This window comes from Nipponia nippon, unplaced genomic scaffold (genome assembly GCF_047370975.1).
Source record: "Nipponia nippon isolate SJK-2023a ecotype South Korea unplaced genomic scaffold, ASM4737097v1 scaffold_4, whole genome shotgun sequence".
Taxonomy (NCBI): domain Eukaryota; kingdom Metazoa; phylum Chordata; class Aves; order Pelecaniformes; family Threskiornithidae; genus Nipponia; species Nipponia nippon.
In genome coordinates this window covers 11,364,647-11,392,009 of record NW_028262358.1, presented here as the reverse complement: position 1 = coordinate 11,392,009, position 27,363 = coordinate 11,364,647, and the positions used below count along the sequence as shown (strand labels likewise).

General features: G+C 40.9%; 1 protein-coding gene across 3 annotated transcripts in view; it reads right to left on the bottom strand.

The window, feature by feature from the left end:
• Positions 1-248: 248 nt before the first annotated feature.
• PELI1 (pellino E3 ubiquitin protein ligase 1) overlaps positions 249-27,363 on the bottom strand; it is a 46,345-nt gene continuing 19,230 nt past the window's right edge. For 2 of the 3 annotated variants that reach the window (XM_087776486.1, XM_087776487.1), the window contains 6 exons: positions 9,122-9,266; positions 7,876-8,005; positions 6,170-6,271; positions 3,951-4,148; positions 3,650-3,838; positions 249-2,764 (listed from right to left, as the gene is read on the bottom strand). In XM_087776486.1, the coding sequence (XP_087632612.1) occupies positions 2,198-2,764; positions 3,650-3,838; positions 3,951-4,148; positions 6,170-6,271; positions 7,876-8,005; positions 9,122-9,266 (1,331 nt within the window). In that variant the 3' untranslated portion in view covers positions 249-2,197. Of the gene's footprint in view, positions 2,765-3,649; positions 3,839-3,950; positions 4,149-6,169; positions 6,272-7,875; positions 8,006-9,121; positions 9,267-18,838; positions 18,987-27,363 lie in introns of those variants that run through there. The other variant, XM_009467597.2, reaches the window with a different exon arrangement.

The following is a 27,363-nucleotide window of genomic DNA, read 5'->3' as shown; positions in this document are numbered from 1 at the left end:
AACTATGTCTTTTGAACAAGAATCTTGCCTTTGTCAATGTAGGGTTAAATATAAAACACATTAAAAAGGTCACATCTGAAAGGAGCCATTCAAATCCATGACCGGGATAGCATGCAAACTCTTTACAGTTGCTTCTTTTTTGTGATGTTAATCCACACGTGCAGAACAGACACCTTGTATGACAGCAGAAGGGCCACTCCAGCCCCCCTTCCCATCTCTTGGAAACAAAGCAACAGACAATCCCAGAATTTCTATTTTTGAAAAGTGTTTACTCACGTAGTTTGAATAAATTAATTTGCAAATAAAAATTAAACTACAGTATACTATAGTTTGAATAAAATGATTAGAACAACTACAATACAGGGATTTCTTGCTGCATAAGTTTCATTACTTAATGCATATAATCTGGAAAATGTCAAAATCAGTTATATTTCTATGGAAAGGGAGTAACAGCAGTTACTTGTACATGACAGCTAACTGAACTTATAATACAGGTTTCCTGACACATGCATTTCCTGAGTGAACCAAACAATATATATAATTTCTTTTTAAAAATAGAGAAACAATTGACAGTCAAAGTAAATAATTCATGACATCTAAGCAACATAGGCCTCTTTTTAAACCAAGAAAATTTTAGAACAGCTTCGAAAGGAAAAATTAAAGCTATGCTATAAAGTACAGAAATTTGCTACTGTCAATTATACAGTACGTATTTTGAAAAAAAAAAAAAAAAGTGTGAAGCTGGCCAAAAAAGCTCAACTCAATCCCAGAAAGGTCAGGTTGTGTATTTGCCATGAAGCACAGTGGGTTAGCAGCAAAGCTGGATGTAGTGCACTGGCCTTTTCTGGTGGATACAGGGGGAAAGGAAGGGTAGGGAGGGGAGAGCGGAGAGGGACTACTAACTAGCGCCCACCGCAGCGTGAGCAGTCCTCACGCAAGCAGCGCACCCTCAGCTCTACGAGTCCGGTCCAGTCCCAGCTCAAGCTCTCCCCTAACAGACTGCCAATTGTGACAAGTTGCACAAGGATGCTAGGACACAGGCACACATCCCTTGGGTACCAGGCTTCAACTTTGTTCCCCGTGTGGCCTAGATGAGTATTTGCACCCAGCTCCTTGCAGCAGGGTAAAGGCAAGCCCGTGGCTCCCATGCGCCCAAGCGTGCCAGTCTGCAATGGGCCAGAAGAAAGGCAGAACACCCGGCTGACGAGCCTGTCACAAGGTGTGACCTTGGCCGATTCACAAATTGCTCCCTTCTCCCCACCCATGTGCACGGGCGCATCCGCCTCTCCCCTCACCCCCGCCCCAAACAGCAAGGAACAAAGTGAATCTCGTCTTTCAGGGTTGTTAATGTTTATAACATTGGAAAAACCCTCACAAATGTCACTAATGCTAAATTAAAGAGATGTGTTAGCATGAAGGGAGAAAAAATCCTTAATCTAGACTAAGTTGCATATTCAAAGAGTCTGGTAAATACTCTCCTCATAACCAGATCTTAAGTACAGTCCTACCAAAAAGACATTAAGAAGTCCTTCTTATCTACCTTTCAACATGGTTAAAGCACACCTTTATGCCATCATAATTTGCATTAGCTTTGTTTAAAAAGCATTTTAACTATTCTAAGAACTCAGTATTTTAGATTAAAAAAGGTTTTTCTACCATTTCCATCTCACGTCCCTCTCCATCCAGAACTACTCTACACATCCAATTGCTGGATGAACACACTATGACCATGCTACTCTCTAATCATTCTACGTATTTTCAATAATAAAGATAAATAGAAAAGAGTTAATATACACGTTATATTTTACAACGTTTGCATCCAAGCTGTAAACTAATGTTCTTTGAACTATTTACCCTCCATATACAAAAAGAATGAAACAACTTTCAAATACTGTGGGCATGTGATTCAAAACCATTAAAATGGAAGGCATCGAAGTTCACTCTACACCACCTCCTTCACCTCTTCAGAAGTAGTTATTAACTAAAAAAAAAGGCAGGAGTTCTCCCCCTTCTCCCCCTGTTTCTTCCATTTCCAGACTTTTCTGGATAGAGAGGGATTTAGCTGTTGTAACAAAAACCCAAAAAATTCTTCATCTTAATGCAAACCAGCAAAGCCCAGAGAATACGAAAAACAGTTGGTTTAAAAATCAGAATCGCTTAGCTTATCAGTTTATTGCAGTCCTCGGTAACACATGTGTTAGTCAAGAGGTCCTTGGAAAATGAGTCTGATGTAACCTTGCTCACCAGCCAGCTGATGCGCACAGAACGGACAGGCTGCATGAAAAGTGTGAGTACCATGAGGAAGAGGAATTTGGGACCAATACGCAGTTGTCTTTTCTGAGCACACGTGTCCACACGGGCTGAACGCGTGAGTTGGAGGTCCTGCATCCACATAAAATCCCGCTTCACATCCAAGCCACAGAGGCACGTAGGGGCCGACAGAGCGGCACATGGGACACTCGCGATCTTTGCCGTCTCTCTCCTCTTTGTTTCCCCAGTTGTGATAGCCGTGGACGTGGCCACAGTTCAGATACACCCACGGCTGCTTTTCATCTACAACATCTTTCCTCTTCATGCTGGGAAACGCCAAGGTATTAAACCCCACGGGACACTGGGGCCTCGCCGCGTTTATTTCCTGTCTTAGTGCCTCCAGGTGCTTGACAGTAGGAGTGCGTGAAAGCCCTTCCGCAGTGCGCCACAGCAGCGTTGCTCCACACAGGTCAATGAGAGAGCCATCTTGGAGTTGGTTCGTTTCGTTCTCAACCTTGTCATGGACAAAGAGGAAGAGAGGTGTCACCTAAGGTGACCTGAAGAGTAACGTAAGGCACTTTCATAATACAAATCTGCCCAGAAGATCCAGACAAAAAGTTTCAAGCAGCTCCTGACTGTCCTATACAAGATACCCATAGAGAGCCCGCTGTCAGCTTCTCCCCCCCGGCCTTTTTTCTTTTTTTAAATAAAAAAAAAACTTCTTGACAAGTCTTGTTTAGTCCTCCATCACATTTCAGACTGTTTTCTTCAAACACACCTTTACACGTGGCTTTCCTCTCCTCCAGAAGAGTCAGCTGTCAGCATTCCTAGCTAAACGCATCACTTAAGTGTTCATATAGCATTTATTTTTGCTAAGAGATTCCAAGTCATACTAAAACCAATCACCTCTTGGAAATGTTGCCAATGCTTTGGAAACAAGAGAAAGAGGAAAACTCAGAATGCCAAGGTGGAAATGGATATCCAGGTATATAGGCATGTGTCAGTAAACCAATAATTATTCTTTATTACTCTATTAAAAAAAGGAAAAGTGGGAAAACCTTAAAAGCATAAACTCAAGAGGGAGAAGCAGGAAAACACTCTTTAAAACGTGTGCGTGACTATGACAGTTTGCAGAAGAGCATAGTAGACTGCCAACTCAATTTAGGAGAGCAGTCTAGATCTCCAATTAACTACTAGTTTGCAGATAAATGTCAGTTATTCAGGTTGAGCAAGACACCTTCATGTGTGAACACAGACACACAAAAAGTCAGCGTAACTAATTACAGAGGTGACATCTGCACTGAATGAGGCAGATTCCAGCCTCTGTTTATACCCAAGCTGTACCACTTATGGTTGTACCCATTTTAAACAGGCTGCATAAAACATGGGTCACTCTCACCATTTTCCCCCTCTGCTGAGCTGATCTGGTTTCACGGAGGCTGAACACATTCCCACACACAGATATCTCTCTCCACACCCCTGGCTTGGAGTCTTCTGTAAATCCGTTACGGGGATGCATAACAAGAACTCCATTTGTAGTTAGTCCATCCATTTGCCCATCTGATGTCTTCCACTTCGCAGCTTTCTCCTAAGAGAAATTACATCAATGAAAACTTTTAATTTGGCTGAAGTGGAGCTATGAATTACTTCAAGAATAAGTCTGCATCGAACTTGGAGGAAAAAAGAAAGAGTTCCCTTACCCCAAGAAAGATGTTTTTTGAGGAGTCAAATCCTGCAGCATATATTCTTGCTGTAAAAGGAGGGTTACGTTCACATATGATTCTGCAGGCAAACCTTGATATAGTGCTCTGCACAGACTGTGTATCTGAATTACTCTGACTTCCAGGAACTGTATCTGTCACAACAAAGTCTATAGGACTCTCCGTTGATCGACCAATCTAGAAAGGGATTAAAACAAACAAACAAACAAAAACAAACAACAAACCTGTTTAGAAGTTTGCCTTTGGGTCCAGGAATATTCAAACTCAAAGCATTTAAAAGTGATCAAGAAAAAATCTGACATTCCAGTCTGAAGCATTCCCCTCCACCAATCTAAATTTAGGTTTCTAATGCCTAATCTGAATTGATGACTTATTCCACCTCCATGTGATCAACGTTACTCTGAAGGCTGAGTACAGCCAACTGAAGGAAGGGGAAACAAAATGATGTAATTAAGTCAATTCTGAGATGATTTCCCATTGAAGGCCTTCTCATCAGAAAGGTTATACTCAGGTCAGCTGGACCAGCTGCAGCAGTGCCAAAACAGCTAGGAAACTGCAGTTAGATGGAAGAAAAGGGGTATTGAGTCACTTTGCATGCTCAGAATATTCTCAACAATGCCTGACTAGGTGGAGGTGTATATGTAGAAAAATCAGATCATGTGAGCTGACTCTCCAGCGCCGGTGGGGCACTGAGAAGCAGCAAATCTGTCAGGAAAGACCACGTACAAGACATTTATGATGGGAAGGGTTACATTAATATGCACAGAACACAAGAGGGATACAACATCTGACTACAACCAGATTTTTCTAGGAGCTGTGCCTTCTTTTCTGGTTGCATAGAAGAATGAGTTTTGCAGTCCCACACAACTCTACTGGGTTTGATAGAACTGCATGGGTTTCACTGCTTTTCCAGTCAACTCATCTTGTCCTTTTCCTTATAAAGCATGAAGAGAAGTTATATCCCTCTCCCAAACATCCATGTAGCCAGGTTTAAAGCCCACTTACACACTACCACCTTTCACTCACTTCCAGAGCTCTCAACAGCTTCTTATAAAATAGCTGGTTATATTGAGACTGATTAACTGCTGGGCAGGAGACCCAAAAGCCTGAGGTGCATTTTGGTGAAGGCTGGATGGAGAGCTTTCATGAGACTGAAACTGCTTTGTCATAATGTATTTTTCTATTGCTTCTTAGGCAGGATAACCCATCAGAACACAGGGATTGCCACTGGCAATTTTAGAGCAGCATACACGCCACAGCATGCCTGAAGAGCGAACACTTAACACAAACAATAGCTTATGCTGCAGTTCGCTCCTTACAGCCCTTTTGCTCTGTTGTAGGTATTTGCAGTGGCGTAGTGGCTTCCTCCACCACTTACCAACACCTCCCACCTCCTCAGATCCTGCAGTGGCGTCACAGCTAAATGCTGTGACAGCAAAACTCCTTGCCATAAATTAGCAACAACAAAAAATCAATGTGAAATCAGTCCGGGAATCAGAAGGAACAAAACACACCAAAAAAACCCCAAAACAAAACCCTTCCTTTTGAGAAAAACAGGAAACAATTATAAGATATGAGCACACACCACAGCTGCAAACGTGTTTGTGGTTCCTTCTCATACATACAGGAACTGCAGCAAAGTTGCTCTGAACTGCCAGCACATCAGAACTGGGCCTCCTCTCTCCACATTTCCCAACGCTTTAGACTTATTTCTAGGTTTGCTTAAAGGAGTTAGGGGTATTTTTCATGTTAGTTGTGTCAAAAGCTTTCCTCTAGTTTCCCATTGTATTTCTTCTACCCTGTCTCCAACTGGCTGATCCCAAATCCCTTTGTAAATGCTAGAAGCAAAGTTCCAAGCGCTTAAAGAGAACAGTGCACTTTATTCTTCATTTTGCAAGGAGGGACTAGGAGACGGGTTACGTGACTTGCAGACCAGCAATCAAAGGCAAAACCATAATCCTCTGCATTAGTCACAAAAAAACAACTTTCACCTCTGACCAAGCCTAAAAGAGATGCAGAGATATGCAGCCTTGTTCACGTGATGGCCTTGGGAATGAATTAAATGTCTCTGAATAGTGAAGTGCAGAAAGTGACACGTGCAAACTTCTGGGTCAAGGGAAAAAACCTGTAGAGAGGATGTCTTGTTAGAAACTACCGAAAGTGAGAATGCATTTATATATCATATTTACTTCACATACCTGGAACATATCTGTGTTGCTGTCATGGGTATATTCAACTACTACCGTCTGGGCCCGAGACAAAGTGTAAGATATGCTGTGTTGGTCCTTATTACTTATTGCCTATGGAAAAAATGCCAAATATTATTGAACCAGTGAACAATAACTCTACTGAATACAGCAGCAAAGCAGACAATATATACAACCAGGCTCTTGTTCTGCCCAATGAATGCATTAAGGCAAATGGTTGTTAGTGACAGACCTGTATTAAACTTCGCAAAAACCAGTCCTGGCCATTAAAAAAAGCTGCAGGACTGATTCAGCAACAGACCAAACTGGTCTCTTCACCGCACACTGCAACAAAATACACGTAACCAAGACATACTATTAGTCATGCTTTGTGTTAAAGCAACGCTGGCCTTAACACAAAAGAACGAAACAACTGACTGCAAAGGCTAAAACCGAATGTAACACCTTGATGGCCTTCTCAGCCTGAACTTCTCCAACAGCAAAGTGAGGACAAAAACTTAAGTACTTCGTTCTAAAAACGGCATCTGAGTTCATACTAACATCAGTGATGATTAATAGGATACATAGACAAAAAACACTAGCACGTAGTGGTGGTAAACAGGGTAAAATGGAGAAACTCAGCACAGGTTGCAGAAGTTGTAGCGAAGTCATCTAGGTTTCAGTTTGTTAGTCTAGATTTTCATTCTGCAACTACCTACTAGCAACTGAACAAACACTCTTCTAAAAGTGCTTCTAAATAGCACTTACTTGAAGACCATAAAGAATTAGCAAAAATAAGTGTTCTTTTCACAGAACTCCTATAGATGTAATTCTATTACAAGAACTTTGGTTAGCAAAATGCTTTTGATTTCAGAATACTTTATGTCATTCCCTGAATTTAGGAATCAATATTCTTAAATGTCAAGGTATTTAGGGGCTCAAACACTTAACACTACTGTATTTAAGGGCCTATCTCAACACTGGAGATCTCTAAACAACCACTAAGCAGTCTCAAATTCCATTTGTTTTTAGTAGAAATGCTCCATTTGTTATTGAACATAATTGCACATACACTCAAAATGCCACAATACAGAAGTATTTCATGGTAACACCTTAGCTATCATACATTAGTTTTGACATGAAATGCAATTCAACTTCAGAACCTAAGCCCTTCCTTTACTGCTTCTTAATGGGAAGTCTGAACTTGATTACGAGCAGTATAAAACATGCCCTGCAAAACCCACCTGTCCTCGTCCCTGGGGAATTCCTACCCATTGGACGGAATAGCAAGTGCACGCAGAGCTTTGGCAAAAGACCATTTCAAAGTCAGCTTCACATGAAACAAAGCTACCCCTAAAGCATGAATGAGTGCAAAACCAGGAAGGCTAGAAGAGATGTCTGTACTGAGTTTGGAAGGAAAACAAAATAGAAAGTGTTTTACATGACTAGCCTGTGCCCTGAACATTTATGTTTCAAAACCAAACGCTTTTTTTTTTCTGGACACAGCAAGGACTGGGCATCAGATTTGTTTTGCTGAACCATTTCTTGCTAACCCTGACAGGTACGAAAAAAAAATTGGATAAATGTGAACCATTCTTTTTGCAGCCAGAACTTCATGCCTTTTACATCATTTCATCTCAGCATAACAGCACTGACTTCACTGAACTCTTTAGACAGCACCAGGAGAAATAAGACTTAACGAGACAAGTCAAGCTTACCTTTGCTGCTTGAGGGGTACAGGCAATATGCACGGTGCTAGGTTTCACCCCATTTGCCTTGGGCCTTTTAAATAAAGCAAACCTACTTTTTCTTCTTCCTCTATCTCCATTTGGGAGAGACCCATTGTACCTATCAAAAAAAGACAGAAAAAGAACAAAGTCCATCTTCCTCCATTACTTAGCTTCTCATAAGATACAGACCCACAAGAACTTTCATACAAAGCACAAAAAGACTTCTTAATTAGTACGGTATTGAAAAAAATTACAGATTTCCAATTAATCACATCTATTTAAATTTGACAAACAATATTGAAACGTGCCCATGTAATTACAGCATATGCACACAAAGCTTGTAGGGCAAGGAATGCTACCCAGATTAATCTCAAAGCTACTATCGACAATCAAGACACTGGTCCCAAACATAAAAACAACTAAGGTTATATGCCTTTCTGTAGCTTTATCTCTACATGGTGTGTTCATACTGTAAATGAAAGAACCTAAATACTCACCAAGCCTGGTGGAGAGCTAATATTTTAGAGAATTGTCGTTAAAAAACCCACACCCTTTTAAGAAATAGACATACTGTTCTCTGAAACTCTGACTTAATCCATCAGAAAACCCTCACCGTCACTTTGAACATGTCAACATAAACAGGCCAGCCAGCAAACTTGCTTTATTAAAGTCTTCTGTTTGCACTTGAATATTATAGTCAGATACCATGTTCTTAAAAAACTCCTTTCATTTTACTTTCATTTACTAGGGAACCTCTCCTTCCACATTATCACATTAGTCATCTGTCTAGGTGCAACCTGGAACCAACTGGGAAACCCTTCACAAATTGGCTGCCTTTGTCATGAAACAGTTACCTGGGAAGAACACAAGAGCAGAAAATAAACTTAAATTTACTCAGCTGTTTAGAGCTCTACCTCCACGCTCACGCTATCACAAAAAAGTACGTGTGCTGCAGTGCAATTTTCCAATATATCACGTTACATATAATGCCTGGTTGGCACTGAAAAAGGTAACCCTCTCTCCACTCCCTCCCTTACATGAGATCAGCTACCAAAGAAAAGCTGATCAACTCACCATTTAGTTGCGCTCTCACTAGATACACTGCAAAAGAGGGAGTTCAAGTGAGAGGTTGTTCCCGGGACTCTCTCTGACAGCAACCTGCATTTTATCTGCTTTAAGCACACCCTGAAATTCTACCTTCATTCTCACTTCGAACCAAGACACAAACACTTACCCTAATACAATCAATTCACCATATTTTACTGGTGCTTTTGATGGATGATTTTCTTGATCAGGAGAAAACATGAGCTTAGCTAATGACTTCTTCTCAAATTTCAGGTCTCTGATCAAGAGTTGTGGCACACTTTTTTCATTATTTCCTGTAAAAACAAAGATAAAATTAAGTGTAAGAGAAAAGACTCAAATCCATCAATTACACAAACCTGCACACCTATCTGATACAGCAGGTACCGTATTTTGTGTTTTCCGTATTTTAGTTTTGCCTGAAATAATTTGAAAAACATACATATAAAATCACATCAATCAAGGTTGAATGTCCTGGAAGAACTATCAGATCACAAAAAACCACAAGTGCATTTAGAAAATTCCAGTATGGCCTTGATAAAACATCCACAGTTGTTTTCCTTCATGCTAGCTTTCAGTATAAATGGTATACAGCTTCATTTAGTATGTTTGGTTCAACTATCAAGAAGCAGAGCCAGACAGGGATTAAATTTAAAGAAAAAAAACCCCAAAGCAAGACCAGTCCATTAGCTAGAAGGGTAGAAGTTTTCACGGAAAGTATCCGATTCAGAGCTTTCCAAGAAATTTCTGGATTTGCAGATGGAAGGAAGTTGTATGACAATTTGATATCGAGTCTACCATACAAGTTCAGGGTGTGCAAAGTGATCTCTCATGTTTAACCAGAGACAGAAGTGAGACAAAGAGCTGTTTGAAAGAGATTCCCTGAGGGAATTCTACGTAATTCTTAATGAGAACAGCCTCTTGAAGTGCAACTTTTGGTCATACTTCTGCTTTGAGGAACAGTTCACACTAGTATTTTTTACAGCTTCTCATTAGTAACATTTCCAGACACCTCTGACCTACCCAACCCATCCCTGACCTTCCTATAGAGAAAGCCTACCCAACAGAGCACTTGCTCGATGAAGAATAAAGCTGATGCTAGCCTGTTTGAGGCTTTCTTTAACAGAAACAAGAATATTCCCTTGGTTCTTCCAAGTAAGTTTTCATACCAACTCAAAAAGCTACTAAGTTTTTTTTTTTAGTACTGATGGTTAACATTCTGCCTTCTGTTCAAATACACATTTTGGCCCACATAACATTTCTTCTATCCTGTCATCACCTTTCATCACGACTACAATGCTGTATCTCCATTTTCTCCTACCTCAACTAGACTCTAGATATTAGCAGAAAAGACGTCATCATGCAGATTTTATCTTCTGCCCTAACAACAGAGAAAAGGATGCGGCAATGCTTGACACCCTGCTCACATTCGTTCAGAAGCTGATGCAAAAATCCCTTTACTGACCTGATCTCTACCCTCTCCCAATCTTCCTTGCTCCTTCACAGAGAAGCTTGGCCTTCAACATCTCTTCTCAGTCTACCAACTTCTTATTCAGCACAGATAGGTTGATCCCCACCTGCAATCAGCTCACAGTGCTATCTGAAAATTCAGTATGCTCCTTCGTTGCCTTCTTACATGCTATCCCACGTGTTTGGGAGGGCTTCACACAAATACATGCAAAGACATCTTGCTGTCCTCCAGACTTTTGCTGTGATGCCTGCAGAGTACAACCAGGAGGCTAAACTGAAACTTTTTTATCCCTTTCATTTCTCATTATTTTCCAAATCTCCTCCTCTTTGCTCTCAAGTCTGGGTAGTGTGGATTTCATAGTGCTTGGAATAATAAGTTAACTGAAGACTGTCTTTGTGGTTAGCACACGTGTAACATTATCACAACGGTATCCTGACCCACTGCTAGATGTGTGAGCACATTGTAATAAACCTGATCTGCACAACTCTACTGTGAAGTGTCTGCGTCCCGTCTACACAACGGTTACACCAATATATTTTTGTTGCATAGGTAGTAGCATACGTTTTCACTAGGCAGCTATCCTGGTTCAAGCCTTATGGTATCCATCATTTAGCTGGTGCAGAAAGTGCCGTATACTGATCCAACGGTCCCCATTTGACACACAGGAATAGCAACAGCAGCACAGGAAAGAGCAAAGCAGTATAGTTTGCTCAAAAGCATTTCTAGATTGCTGACCCATGTGTAGCAGTAAGTTAACTGGGATGGTGAGGGTACTTACTGCTGTAGGTGGGGCCCAAGGTTTTGCCTTTAGAATTCTAAAATGAAGAATTTAAAGCAAACTTATCATATGAAAATGTGACCTTAAACTCCTACCATGCCAGTAGCCATAACGCATCGAAGTGAAGATTGTTGCATTTGATAAACAGAGCCCCACAACATTAACTGTGTTCACAATTTTCATGTTTGCTATGGCCATGTGGGGCCTTCCTTGCCTCCTGGCATACAGCCACCCCTGGAGCACCACACCAGCAATTCTCTGAAACCATGTGCCTTTGAAGACACCGCAGGGGTGGTTTACTGACATTAATACTCAACTATCTAGCTCTTAGTGCTTAACAGCACTTGTTTCTCTAGCCACATCTCCTTTCTGAAGTATTTCTACTTAAGTGAGTGTAAATCTGAAGTATTTACCTGCGTATAGATATAAGGATATAAATATACCTAATCAACTTCAGCATTTTTTGTTTTGCTTTATTTTAAAATCTTCTTGCATTATAGTTGATTATATATTGTCTTCTAAAAACGGCTCCTAATGTTTTAATCTCCTCCCCAAATGATTAACCTATTTCGTACTTGAATATTGATCTCCTCAGCACTCTCTCCCCTGCACCTCAGTCTTCTCCACATACAATTCATTTCATCTTGGCCATTGCATTTCACATGCAATGCTTCACATTTTATTGGTAGAATACATAACGGTTGTCCTTTGAATTGGCATTTAACAACTCGGAAGAAATACTGCTATGAAATCTGTAGCACTGCCCATTAGGAAATAGCACAGGACTAGTAAATACCATGACAGGGTAAAAAAATACCATGACAGGATTTGAATAGCATCCACCCAACACTATGGTGTTTGACAAAGAGCTAATCCATTCACTTAGAGAAGGTGGGAAGGCAAGCATTAAAAATAACTAACTTTTGCCATTAGTACAAGATAAGGTTTGGCATAACTTCTCTTCTATTCACCCCAAGTGAACAATTTCATGGGAAGCTAAAAAAATGCATCTCCCAGTCACAGAGTCAGGTTCTGAGTCTCATTAAAAGTAATTACACATGTACAGTTAAAGGAGACTCTAAAGAATTACCTGAACAGGTGACGAGTAACCTCCTCTTAGGAGATAACTGAGCAGAAACCATAAAAGGGGCCAGCAGTTCCAAGTGACAAACTTCAGCAATGCAAGAAGTTAACTAGAACATCTTAATACAAGGAAAAGTGTCCAACATCTAATGATCAGCTCCCCCTTAATACATTTTTTGTTTCACATTTAAAGAAATCCAGCCAAGTTTATTTTGGGACCAGCGCGTATGATGGAAACCCACTTCTTATTTGACTTAAGGAAGGTTCAAGAGTTAGCAATCTAGAACTACCATTAGTAAAACAACTTGTTCCTACATTATCAAAGGCATGGCTTGAATGTTTGAACGCAATTCTTTTAAATATGTCTCAGAACCTTTATGAGCTGCACACATCACTTTCACAGCTACTAACAGCCAGTAACTTCAACTCAAGCATATACAAAATTAAGAGCCCCTAAAAAAAAATCAGCGCAACATACATGCTACTTTTCACCCGGTATGATCTGCCTGATGCACTGTACCCAAAAGGAAGACTCATTTCATTCCCAGAAATAATAAAGATTAATTATATTCTCCCAGTGAGGTCCCAAAGACCAGTCCAAGTGAAATTTGATGTCTGCAAATAAAATTCAAGTGTTCTCCCACTGGAGAAGAGTCTAATAGGCCATGGGATAACACCGCCACTCCTGAAACAGAGCAGGCTTACAGATCATTTAAGGCTGGATAAAGCATTTAAGAACTTACAGGAGGGAATGCTCTTGAGTTGAGAGGAAGGATCCACTAATTTATATAATGAGCCTTCTCTTGTAGAATAACCTGTCCAGTTTTTATTTCTAGAATACTACAAGAAACCTCTTAAAAGTGTTAGGAAAGGCTAATTAAATATGTTAAGATGACAACTTGGCCCTGTAGTGCCAGTATATAACTAAGCAACTGACTGCTTGAGCAAAACGTGCAAGTTAGCTTTTTACCATGACCGTTAATTTTACAGCATCGTCTCCGGCCACCGGTGGAGCAGGCTTCATTGAAGTAGGCTCTGAACAACCAACTGTTCCCAAAACTGCTCCAAGACCCTTCCAGCTGATGAGGAATAAGGTGTTAGTTGTAAGATTCCACCTCATCCTACGTTCTTCCAAAATCATAGAAGTGGTAGCAGCAAATTTTCACCTCAAGATCTCTGTTTCTGCTACAGAAAAGAAACCAAAGCCTGAAAATCCTTGCCTGTGCACAGTCCTGTATTATATAATTAGAGAGATTTGGGGAGTAAAGCAACTTGCACACAGAGAAAACAGTTTCGGAAAGGCATTGCTTGATTGGGAAAGAGGTGAGCACAACTATTTGCAGCTAGCACAAAAACAGGTACCAGTTAGCGCCTTTTAGTCTCAAAAATAGGAAACTGGAACAGGAAGAACTCATGAACAAGTCATACATTTTTATTCTTAACACTGGTTCCTCTGGAGCTGGGAGAAAGCTCATGGAAGGTAACTTGCACAATATTGTCACGTGCAACTGTTTTGAGGGATTGGAAAGAGATGACATCTAAACTGAAAAAGTATTTTAAATTTGTTTAGGAATAGAAATCCAGTTTCTCACTACTTCTTGTTCAATATTCACTTGAGTCACAGAAGGCAAAGTTTGCTATGGCAGAAAGCAAGCCACAGATTTCTGATTATTCAAGTAGAAGAAAAGCCGTATCATCGTATTCTTTCCTGTCACATTCAAACACTAGTCTCTGAATCTGGAGGTCGACTATTCTCTGGGAAGACGTAGCAAACTGTGCTTCAGAGTAGAGTTTAAGAGTCTGCCTACTTTCACTGAACATGCCATTTTCAGCAGGGGACCTGGAGATATTACGAATTTTGGCTGGTTTTTAACTACCAGCTCTAGCTTACCAGCCATCCTCAATCATTCAGCTGCCTTTTCTGATCACGAGACTCATACACAACTGGTCTTCGGTGGCTTCTACAGAAAGCCTTCAGATCTTGTTTGCACTGAGGCACAGCACCTTGTGAATAAGCTCACTATTTAGTAGACCAAGTACAGCTTTTGGAATTGCAGCAAGAATAGCAGTATCTTAATGGTTAAAATGGAGCAGGGGGAGGGGAGAACATAAATTCAATGAGCCCAAGCAGAGATTCATTAAACACTGGGCTGTGAGCTAAAAATACTAGAATAAAAGTCTCTTTGTAATAAATTACCATCATTTTCGAAACACAGAGCCAGCATTATAGGCTGCTAGCAACTGTAGCTGGTGCCAGACTAGCCCTTTTCTAAAATACTGCATAAAAAACCACTTTCACAGTATAAAAAGAAGTCCTCTGTCAATGAGTATATTAAAATAAAAATATGCTGATTCAGATGCCAAAATTGGATTCCCCCCCCCATTTTTATAATATTATCTTTTTTATGTTCTATATCTACATATTCTAAGGTTTGGAATTTTTTTGCTTTTAGAAATAAAGCACAAGACAGCTTGTCAACTGATGTTTTTATTGTTCTACAATTCGCTATTTGTAGTTCTCCATTTACTATCTTTGCAATTTTCATACCTAGCTCTTCCCTCAGCAATTCTGTGTTAAATCGGGGGGATATGGACAAAATATAACCCAGCCCTTCTGACAAGTATGCAGTGACAGGACAAGAGGCAATAAACAAGCTGCAACACAGAAAATCCTGATTAGCTCTTAGGGAAAAAAACAATCCAGAGAGGCTGTGGGATCTCCATCTTTGGAGATATTCAAACCTCGGCTGCATGTGGCCCTGAACAACATGATTTAAGGCAGTCCAGTCCCGCTTTGAACAAGGGGACTGGACCAGACAACCTCCCAACCTGAATTATTCTAGGAATACAATAATTTTAGGAAGTCCAACACAATTTTATCAAGCAACTGAAATACGCACCTTAGGTGGACTTTTGATCAGTTAGACAAATTATGAGCAACTCCATTACCAATGAAACAAAATTTTATCCTTATCCTCCTGAGACTGACACATTACTCTCTATAGGCTTTATTTGGATTTAAAACCCCATACTGCTCTTCAAACAATTCTGCAGTTACCTGACAAAACACAAGCAGGACCCAAGTTTGCCAACATCCATTTACACATTTCAGCTCTTTAGCACTCCAATTTCCACTAGGCAATCTTGTGGCTGCAAGATCACAAACCAAACTCTTCTGAATGCGCACACAGTAATTCAGTGCTGCATATTCTCTTCTATGGATACGTCTCATCCCTTCAATGGCAAAATTTTGACTTCCAGATTTAAAGGACCAGAATATCAAAGTTAAAGTCACTGTGAGACACAAAGGATCTGTGCAGAATACTAGTGTCTCAAGATGAAGATATTTGCAAGCATGGCGGAAGGAAAAAGCAGTAAGTAATGAGACAGAAGTTAAAAAAAAAAACAAACCAACAACCAAAGTAACTCCCTGCAGGCTGCCTTCTTGTTTGATTATGAGTCCCCATCAAGTCCAGGTTGCCAGATTTCACAAACAAGATCAATGATGTTACTGCTGATCTACACTGGTGCAAGCAACAAGGAGTCAGCTCCTTGCACCACTATGTTTCTGAAACCTGAGACAAAGATTGAGAAATCACTTTCTTCTACATGATGGCCAAATTGCCACTGGAAAGTTATTCTCCTTTAACTGTTTGTCCTAGCAATCTTTTTGGAAGCTTTTATTAAAATAGTTTTTACTGAGGGGATCACCTGGGTAAAAGAGCATGCAGAAGAGCATGTGTTTTATCAACCATAGTTTTCATACCTCCCCAGTTTCCAGTTAAAATCAAGCTCACATTTCCTTCACACACATACCTGGAACTTTAAGTTCAGCAGGTTTTATATTCCACTTTCAAGATGAGCCAGATTCTGTGTACAACTTGCATCCCTTACTACAGGATGCACAGGAAAGGTATAGTGATGCAGCTGTTACGTATTCAAATTGCATTGTCACTTTAGATCAGTAGCCCTACTTTACCTTTCTAAGGAAGGATAATTAATTTTCTCCTTCTAGAAAAGGGAGTTTTTCAGCACAAAGAAAGAGTAAGCCTTGGGACTGTGGAAAATCAGTCCAGCCTTCTGCTTTTGTATGGCTTTTTCTTTCCTTAGTCTATACTGTTTGTCTTTTCTTTTATAACCTCTGAATAAGCTTAGTCATCCACTACACATACGAGAGTGTCTTTTGATATGAAAGCATTGAAAATAAGACAACAAGGCCAAGCTCTGAAATGAGCCAGCAGCCTCTCCTGCACAGGATACCAAGCATAAAACAATGCAAACAATTATCTGCTGCTGTGCCTTGAGAACATCTGTAAAATCTCAATAGAGGGGGTTTTCATTCTCATAAACAGAATGAAAGCATCTTTTTTACCACGGACATCTGCCATTAGTAGGCTGGTCATCCTGGAAACAAGTCATGCAAGAGTCACAGCACAGGGAAAAAAACATTCAAAGGGGCATTAACATGACACACAAGAGCAAACCTACTGCTTTGCATCAAGACTACAGCTAACTTTTTCCAGTCTAAGAAACAGCAGTCTTAGTTGGGTTGGCATCCCTGCTTCAAGTTCTGTTTCAGTCGCAGAAGCGAGTCCAAGCGTCTTTTAGCAATTTTAGGAAAGTCAGGAACAGCGCTGTGAGGACAAGCATCCTTGTTCAATGAACAAGGCAAGTGTTTTAGAACAAGACTTCTATTATAAGCACCTATACAAAAATCTGTACTTTATGACAGTAGTCAAAAATAGCATTCCTGTTCAGAAGACGGAAAAAAACATCTAAGCACAGAGGCCTGATTTCAATCGAACCCTGCTAACTTCAGTTCTGTTATTCTGAACTGCTCTTGATGGGATGAGAATGTGGCTGGCCGTATTAAACCTGGAAGATTTATGTAACAATCCACTCTAACAGGCTGACAAAAATCATTTCTGAAAATATTCGCCTGGAAAAAAAAAATCCAGCATTTTTTTCAGTTACGAAAAGTAACAGCTGATCCTCCCCTGAGGAAACCACGATAGCCTCCTACAGGTTATAAATGATGTAATTCAGAATGCGTGTGGGAAGCTGAAAACATTTGTCTTTTAGCACAAGGTGTCTATTTTAAAGCTGTCACTGCAATTTTATCTATAACCTTAATTAGCTGAGACAAAGCTCTTCACCAGCTAAACTGCTACATGTACACATGGTCTACACCCCCTTACCACCCATGTCCACCACGTCAGCTTTCGGATATACCAGTGACAAAGCACACAACCTCGCACAAGGCAAAGCTCCTCTGTCGACCGTCCCAGCAGCACAAGGGCCAAACACCACAGGTTGTACTTGCCCAATCAGCTGAGCTACCTGTGAAAGTTATTCACACAAGCTACTTAAGAAGATTAATTTCTACAAAAGCTTTCTACATAAGCTTTTGGCTGTACTTGCACTTTGGTTGTTACTACAAGCTCTGTATGTTCTGTTAAAAAGGGATAGTTTTGGTTTCATACTCAGATTATCAAATGAAGATTATTAATATAAACTGTAACGTATGAAGCCATAGAACAACACAATAGAGGACAGGACAACGTTATCTGTTCATTAGCCATAGCACTACCTATTCGTATCCTACCTATTTGAGTGCCTTGCGAAAGTAGAAGCAGGAAAGCAAAAATCTTTGTACAACACTGGCACAATGTGGCAAAAGTACAGTTCTGATACAGAGAACTGCAGTCAGGATCCTTTAAAATTATCCTGTTTACTGCCTTCAGACAAATTACACAGTATTACCTTAAAAATAAGCAGTCCCAACTTTCATTGCAAGTTGGTGACAGAAGCACAACTTCCATATACAGAGTAAGAGTTTATACCGAAACAGAGGCATTTTATTTTTAAAACAGCCATTACACAAATAGATGGAGCTTTTTATGCTTTGATGACTGAACCCAGGGAGATCTACTGTCTGATGTACCTGAACTAGAACACACAGCCAAGGACCCTGTGCTTGCAGAAAACCACAATGACTTCTTGTTCTACAGACCTGAAAGTTACCGTTTTGCTTTTTATGAGCCTCTGACTTCCTCATGAGGCAGTTTATGTACCAAAATATGAGCTGAATAGGTGTTTGTATCACAGTAAAGCCTTTTCATATAGCATACTGTATCATCTTGCAAAAATAGGAGTTACAATTACATTTAAAGCCTTTGTTTGGTTTAGACAACACAAATATTTAACAGCTCTGTGAGAAATTCCCCTTGGTATGATTTTATTAGATAACACTGACAGTTTCAAGGCATCTTGCTCTGCACCCTAAAAATGAGAAGCAACTGACACTTCTTAAGAAGGAGCATTTATTATACTACGCACTTTGAATGTCTCTTCCTATCTGAGGTGGAAGGGCAGCCTGCAGACACACTGCCTGTTCTCAGATTTCCTTTCCACCACGTCGCTGAACTATCCTTCAAGTTCTCACTGAAAAGCACTGCAACCGAGGAGGCTTCTAGAAGAGAGACTGAAACAATACAACACTAGAAGGGAAAAGCAATGGCATGCAGAGCACTTACCAGTATTTTTGTCCTTTCAGTATTTCTGCACAGGAGAGAAGAAAAAACCCACCCCCTTCAGTCTTGTTCAAAACCAGCCGAAATCCACCAACTCCTTTAAACCCCCAGCAGCTGTCAGACTGAGTGCCTCTGCTCTCTGTGCTTTTACTTAAGCCGTGGGTAGCGCCTTCTGACTAAAGAGGGGCTGGCTCTGCCGTGCGTAAGCTAGGTAAACACCACCGCGCCACGCACCATTGGCTGGAGTCAGAGCCTGCATCCTGCTCGCCGCTCCAGAAATTCATCTATCTCTGGCCCCAAAAAGGAAAAAAGGAAGCGGAGGGTGTGTTGAGAACGATCCTGCAGCCCAATTCCCTGGCAGCTCTGTGGATGAGGTTCTCGGAGAAACACTGATCTATTTCCTTCTCTGCTTCTCTTACATAACTGTACCCATGCATGCTATACCTTCTTACTTCTTTCCTTTTTTTTTTTTTAAAAAAAAAATCAACAATTATTAGCCCAGCTAGCTAGCTTTCCTCACCTCCCACACAAAGTGATTTCTTAATACAGTGAGAATTAAACCGGCAGAAACTCTTCAGGCATTGCTATCCCCATTTTCACTAATGCTGGGCACACGACACACCTGCAGACACCACCTGCGATACTGAACTCCCACGGCCAACGATGCTGTAACAGCTCATTCCTGTAGGATGCACGTTTAGAAAGGCAAATCCGCACGTGCCAGACCAGGCTCTGAGCTCATTTCTTATTCCACTAACATCACAATCACTGCATCAAGCCAGTGGGTGGGATCATTTAAATGTCTGAGCCATAAAACGGTGATCAAGTTACCACAGCTTCCAAGTTACCGCCTCTTAGAACTGATCATGCAAATACTCCAAGGCGACTGCAAGAACGATACGACGCAGTAGCTTAACCTTTACATCAAGTTTTACATCACAGCTGCAGTGGGCCAAGAAGGTGCACATGGGTTACCCTGGCTCAAGCGATGTGTACTCAGGCTAACATTTGACATCTCTGAGTTCTACAGGTGACTATTGCTCTGGTTTCTGCTGCTCCTTCCTTGGCTTGCCACCTCGATTTTGCAAGCACAACTTTATGGACTGTTTTCCCTGATTTGTCCATGTTTTTGTAAGTTGGTTTACCCGCTCAGTTGTTTTTCAGCTGGATTCTCTTCCCAGTTCAGCTCACTGCGTGGCCATGCAGTTGGGCAGGCGCATTACTCGGCAGCACTCAAAGCTAAGCACTGTCGAACGAGCTTTTTCTTCATAATGCCATAACACAGCATAAGTTGCAACTCCACGTAAGTCAGCTTCACTGCTGAGAACAAGGTGAATGCATATCTGTTTTCTCTCTCCCTGATCTGTACTCCAGAGCCAACCTTCCTCCAAGTAATACCTTAAGGCTCTCCTGTTACAGGATCTTGTCACCTACTTGAAAAACTCAACTGCAGAACACCTTGTTGTAAGATATTCTGGATAATAAAACTCTGCATAGGCTCAAAGACACTTTTTTTTTTCCTTGTATCATAGATTACTAAGCACAAAGATACCACTTCACTCCACAGAAGTGACTGAGCCACAACTGCTGAACACTGAGAAGTGCTTGGAGAAACATCGATGTACAGGTCGTTCCTTGTTCCCACTCTTCTTCTGGCCACCAAAAAGGACATACTACTGAATACTGACCTGAGATGGTATGGTCATTATCACAGCTGTCAGATTAGTAAACTGGTAAAGAGCTGAGGGAAAAAAACAAAACACAACACATAAACCCCAACTATCTTAACCCAAATCATTTTGCTAATCTGTTTGTGGGTTTATTCTGCAAACCCACTACACCAATGCAAGCGAGGGGACAGGAACCTTCTGAATCAATCTCATCAGTAAAGCCAGAGACTCATCAAGCCACATCTTGAGACTAAAGTTGAGCCTTCCTCCCTGCCAAAAATCAATGGCCTCACTCTACTGGCACACGAACCACTTTTCCACTGGTAACTAGCAGAACCTGAAAACGGCACCGTTCACTGTGGTGGAAGAGTCGCCCAATCCCACCTCCCCCATCACCTTCAAGTGTTTTATATTTCGTCCTGGCCTATACAAGGTCAGCAGCTTTAATACTTTTTTTTAATTTTAATTAGGACTAAGGGGGGGTTTAAAAAACAAAACAACAAAAAAACCAACACCATCAGGACTGTATTAGTATCACTCAACACACAGACATGGCAACAAGAATACAAAAGGTGCTATGTATTCAGAAATTTAACTACAAGGTGCTCTGTATTCAGGTATTTAACTGTAGTGATAAGTTACACTGGTATGACCACTGCCAGGTTGCATTACGTTTCTCACACAAGCCCTAACACTCGAGTTGCACTGTTTCAAAAGCGTTCAGTCTGAAAAGCAGAACTTAAGACTAAGTTGCTTCTAGAGCTCCTCTATTTTCTCATTTTGCAGATGCCACTGTCAGAGTCCAGGTTAATAAGCCTGTGGATTACTTTATGCTGCAGACACAGAAGAAGTCACAGAGTGAGCAACTGCAGGTGGATATGCCTTCTACTGCCCAGCCCAGCCTGCCACAGATAACAATTCTTATCGCTCCATCCCACCTGCCTTCATGTCAGTATTCCGGAGCAGTGTCTTCTGCTATCGCACGAATGCACCACAGAATCCCCTTTTTATAGCAAATCATGCTCCATCTTAAAGCAGGGTGTTTTGGGGTTTATTTTGCTCCTAGGCACATTGCTACACGGCTGCCTCTGAACCTCACCCTACTGAGTTCAAAACACTTTGTTTCCCTGCCCGTGTTTACTCACAGCCATGCTCTCCTCATCTGTTCTTGTGTCAACATTGTCCCTCACTTTTATTAAGAGGAGGGTTTAATGATTTCCACTCCACGCAAGACCCATGCTCTGCCTTAAGGACTGGAAGCAAATGCCTCAAGCGAGCTGTCGCTAGGCAAGCTATCTGACTTTCCCTGGAGCAGAGATGCTGCCGACCATGCCAGACTGAAACAATGAAATCTGCAGCCCAAGATATCCCTGCTAATTTCATGAAGTGATGCTTAACTGCAGGGGAGGTTCTTTCCTTGAAGTTGTTAAAGAAATAAAGGGCTGTATCGTCATGTCCTTCTATCTGACTCACAAGCAGATGCTGTACAGTTTGATATAATTACGTGATTTCACATGACATTCAAAATGAGCTTGGAAGAGGAACACATTTCTAGCTGTATCAGTTAAAAGGACAGCTTTGCCGATACAGGCAAAGGGCAATGCTACGTCCCCTAGCGTGCAGACAGCCAAGAAGCCTGAGTGGCAAACTCTTCATCCTAGACTTAACCTGATGAGTATATTACTGCTAAGTTTCAAGACGGACATTTTAAACACGTCTTTGTTGATAATTTTATTTAACAAAATAGGCAGGGAGTGGAATAAAAACCCCACACAGGATAAGTGCTTGAAATTGCTGCACACAGGGAACAGAGGAAAGGAGACCAAAGGAAACACTGAGAAAAGAGCAAAAACGTGGAAGAATAGAATCTGTAATGGTCCCAAGTGGATGTATATTTGTACACTCAATACTGAAGGCTGAACACGCACTATATGGTACCTTAAACTCTGTCTCCCATGAAGTCAGTGGCTGAACCTTGATCAAAGCCAATGAAACCCAAAAAAGACAAGTATTTCATGTGTTGGAAGGTGCGAACACTGTTAGGGGATTCCCAGCGGTCTACCCCTAGGTGCACAGGGGAAGAAGAAAGGAGGGAAGATTACTGACTTGCCAGCCCCATTAATCTTTCATTATGTTACGTCACATGTAATCTCCGTGCAAGGAGTTCCCATGTTATACAGTTAATAAAGTCATACTACAGTGTTTTAAGGAGATTATGGGGGGGAAAGCAGCCTGAAGCCAAGAACATGCTAATTAGAGTATACAATAGAAATGTTAATCAAATAATCTGCAGGAAGAGGAGGAGGGAAGGAAATGACCTAATCCCCTGCGCTACTGTGTGGTGCCTTGTGGCAAGGAGTAAGAAAATTCTTGTAAGGGCCGAGCAAACAAAGGTCCATTGTTACAGCTACAGCTTTCAGAGAACGCTCTGCTGCATCTCAAGTTGCTGCAACATGAAGGGTAGATGACCACGTCTGGAAGGGGTGGGAGAGGCTAATTAGATTTGCAGGACAGCTGAGTAAAAGAGATCTAAGTACAATCTCAAGTTCTTAAGGCACAGCAAATTCTCCTTCAAAGGGATTTGCCAACTCTAAAATGCCTGTCATCCAACAACCATGGTGATCCCTTAGGCAACTGTGGAGCAATTCATCGCTGAAGCTGCAGTAGCCTAGTTACAGAGAGGGAACAAATCATCACGCTGCAGAGAGGCATTTCCAGTGACACAAGTCATCCTTTGCCATCAGACAAACCTAATGAGCATTTCTTATGAAGTCCTATTCCACACTTAGATCTCTGTAGACCTGCTCTTCAGGTACATCAGGGAGGCCCTTCTTCTACTCAAGGACAGCATATTACCATCAATGCATATCCTATCCTGCAGACTGAAAAACAATTGTCCCTCCGTCTTCGGTTTGATCTTTGCTTTAGTAGGCACACATGGCTTGTAGCACTGTACCAACTCATTACCTTCAACTTCCTATAGGGGAGAGACCCCATTAAGAAAACCTGACACTTGGCTTGCAGAGAGTAGGATTCCTGATCCTTGCACTGAGAACATATTTCATAGTTAACCTTACTATGAGATGAAGGAATTTCAGGCAGGAATAAAGAAATACCTACAGGACAGCAGGACTACTGACTTTTACGTGCTTACGTGTTTGCAAGAAGCTGAGTCAACTCCTTTCCTCATAAGGGACTCCACAGAATCAAAGGATAATTCAGGAGGTCATTTAGTCCAACCTCCTGCTCAAAGCAGGAGTTGGCTTCCCAGATGTCAAGCTGTTACTGCAAGAGACTGGGTGCTTTAAGTATGAAATGGCCTCTCAAGACACGCATTCCCTTGGGAAATAGGAAAGGCATACCTAATACTGGAGAACTGCAGATGACAAGCAGTCTTGCAGACCAGTCTGGAGCTTCGTGTTTGTTCCCAGCCTTCCTATGACTGTTTGATTCAACATTTGCTTAAAATAAAAACAATTGGCCAAAATTACTGCAGAGAGCTTGCTGTAGCCACACCAAAGATTGTTTGGGAAGATTAAACGCTTGAAAGGCTGAGACCCATAGCATACTCTGTGTTTTAGAACAGCTTCACAAGAGAAATGTGTCCCAATAAGCAGTTCAGCACTGACACTACAGAACTCTATTCGCAGTGATTGCTGCCCAAGACATTTGGGAACTGAGCTGCTCTTAAGATGGTCCTCCACCTGGCTTCTCAAGAATGGCCTGAAGCATCAGACGTGCTGGATTCCTAAAAATCCAAGACTGAAAGGATGATAGGTAAGGCATCATTCTGAAGAAAACACATTCGTTTCCCAAAAGGTCAAACTGATGTAAGCCATCCGCTAAGTCAGAAACACGCAGAGGTAGTTGCACCAGGCTTCTTTCCAAGACAGTAAACTTCAGTTTCCCAGGTACCTGGAAACAGCTATTGTGATAGATTTTTTTTTTTTTTTTTTTTAAAGTTCTCCAGGAACTTTTCTGGATCTTGAAAACTCTGCAAACCAAATACCATATCTGCAAGTTCAATTAACCTAGGCTATGCACAGGCACTTCCTCAAAGAACTTTTTAACTGTAGTTCTGTGTTCTTTGAACAGCAGAACTCAGATTCACTGAGCTTCAGGTATTATGGTTTCCCCTAAATAAAGAAAGGGAGGCCCGATCTGAATTCATTTCCAAGACGTAGTTTTCCTGCTTGCAAAACTTCTAAGGTACCTTCTAGCAGAACTAGCTGAACCTGCATTACCTGAAAGTTTTCATTCCCACAAAGCTAGATCGTTTGATCATGGACTTCTTCAGAGAAAGTTAAGACAGACTCGCTAGAAGTATTAACACATCATTGCCTAACTTTCAGTGATGAAAAACATTTCACATAGATTAGCAAAAAAAAAGGACAGAAAGTATCCAGCTATAGAAATTCAGCTATAACTGGCTGGCTCCCCACACTCACATCCTAGGGAAGAAAAAAAAGTAAGAGGGACAAAGTTTAAAAACTATTCAGTACACTTTCTATTCAACTCCCACATCACACAAATGGGTACCTTAACATAAGGCAAGTACCTTTTCACTCAGAGAGGTCATAAAAACACAAAAGCGAAGTTTATCCAATAGAGCTTCCCCCCCTCTTTATCCCAAATTCCTCACCACACTGTTACTATACTCTTGACACTCACCATTTCGACCGTAGTTCATCTGCAATTCCAGTAAAAAAAGTGCTGGATAACCTCCACACTGCTCTCCTCACCTCTGCATGTGAAAATCCCAAATCTGTAGTTCATACCTGAGTATTTTGTAAGTCACTGCTAATAACCGTACCATCTTACTATATTCCTTCTCCTCCTAACTTCAAACTTTGTGCAGTCTTTATATATGGTACAAAACCTGGCCCTTTCTAAACATATGACCTCCATCATTTACATATAAAAGCATATGACCTACATACCTCCGGATAGCTGTCAGAGGTCTGCCTACTCTCTGCAAGCCAAGTGTCAGGTTTCTATAGTGGCCTGATAGGATATATTACAGCCCTATACATAAATGGCTGGTTCAGTACCTCAGTTTCCTGTATTTCTGACATTCAAGCATGTCTTTTTAGGAATACTTTAGTGCTGTATGAGCGCAGGTACAGAGCAAAAGTTACTTTCGGCAACAACCCAAGAGAACAAGAATTGATTACTCTGGGTATGCCATACGTTTCTAATAGAGGTATATTGAAATATCTCCAGATACTTTAAAAGCTTTCTCTTAATGAGTACGGTGAACCAGCTTTTATGCTAATACAACTTGTATTTATGCATAAACACAAAACTAAGTTTTTGCACACTTAAGTTTCCATGTTAATCGCCTCCTACAGCCAGCAATTCAAACAGCACAAAGTTCAAATATCTCCTCTACCTCCTCATGTTAGATCATCTACCTGTTCCCAGTTTGTTACTGCTCAGAGAAAAAAAATCCCATGCTATCAGATTATATCTTTTTCTTTTCTTTATAGTCCCATGGGCAATGCATGATTTAGCATATCTAGAGAGGAGCAATACTTTACTTCCTACACTTCTAATCCAATTTGGATAAGAGGTTTGCTGCTTGTAAAAATAAACAGGCAGTTGCACTTTTCCTTTACCTCTATATGGGCACTAACACCTAACAACGAAAAGGTCAGTCTCAAAAAGTAGTCAGTGCTAGGGATGTCATCCCTAAGTTTTACTCCTTGGTTGAGACAGGAATCCAGTTTCTTGTTTACAGGTACAAGGAGAGAGCTGGTAGGTGCTCTTGTCATTATTATATTTGGCATTATTGTGTAAAATATATTCTCACCAAAAAAAGCCAAGGATAGAATGCCTCAACCATGGAGATGGAGCTGTACTACTTCTATAGGGACCCAAGGGACTTTGGTCGGAGCATATGGTCCATTTTTAATTAAGAGCTAAGGAAATCATTATGTTTAACATTTGACTTATAGTTGGAAGTTTTCAAGGTGCCACTAGTTTCAAGTTTTCGATTTGCTACGTATACAGAAAAATGTTACCTTCAAATAACAGAAGGTGTCTAGCTGAATATGGCAACTTTTGGTACAGTCTTCAGTTACAACCACAACAACTCTGATGGAAAAAGTATTTTCAAGTGTGTGGGTCATATAAGATACATTTTTGAAAAACACCAAAAGGTATTTTTGTACCAAGATAGTGGCATGTTTGTTTTTTAAAATAGCCATGCTCTCCAGAATCTGTATTGGTTTTTGTCCTCTCAAAGTATGTCACTGAGGAAAGAAAAATCAGACAAAAATCTAGCATATGAAAAGTAATTGTAAATTGGTAGAGGGATACTGACGGCCACTGTGGCAGAGCACTTTTCCAGCAATAGTCAGCATGCACCCATTGCTTAGGCAGCGTTAAAGTGTTCAGCTGGTAGTTTCATGGACTGCCCTTGCTTTTTCAATGATGTTAAGTTACATCACTAACCCTGATGAAACTACATTAGCAAGACAGCAATCTGACTCTTAGTAATTCTACCAGTGAGGAAAGTACTCCTGAAGACAACAAAAATTATGTTCTTCCTTGATCCACCAAACTCAGAATTCTGTGTGAAGACAAGTCTTCAAGATTTGGCCTAGATATTGGTAAGATTCCTAAAATTGAGGTTTGGGGACATAAGTTCAGTGTATTTCTCATCATCCACTGCAAGTTTACTTATTTCCCACATAATGTTCTCAAGCAAAATAGCTCAATAATTTCTTCTGAAAAAACACGTGCTTAAAGCTGTATCCTGGCTAGGACTCTGGTTCTTTGTAGATACCAGCTCATATTTCAAAGTTACCTGATGAAGCCTGAAAACCAAGTGTAGTTGAGCAGTTACAGATTGGG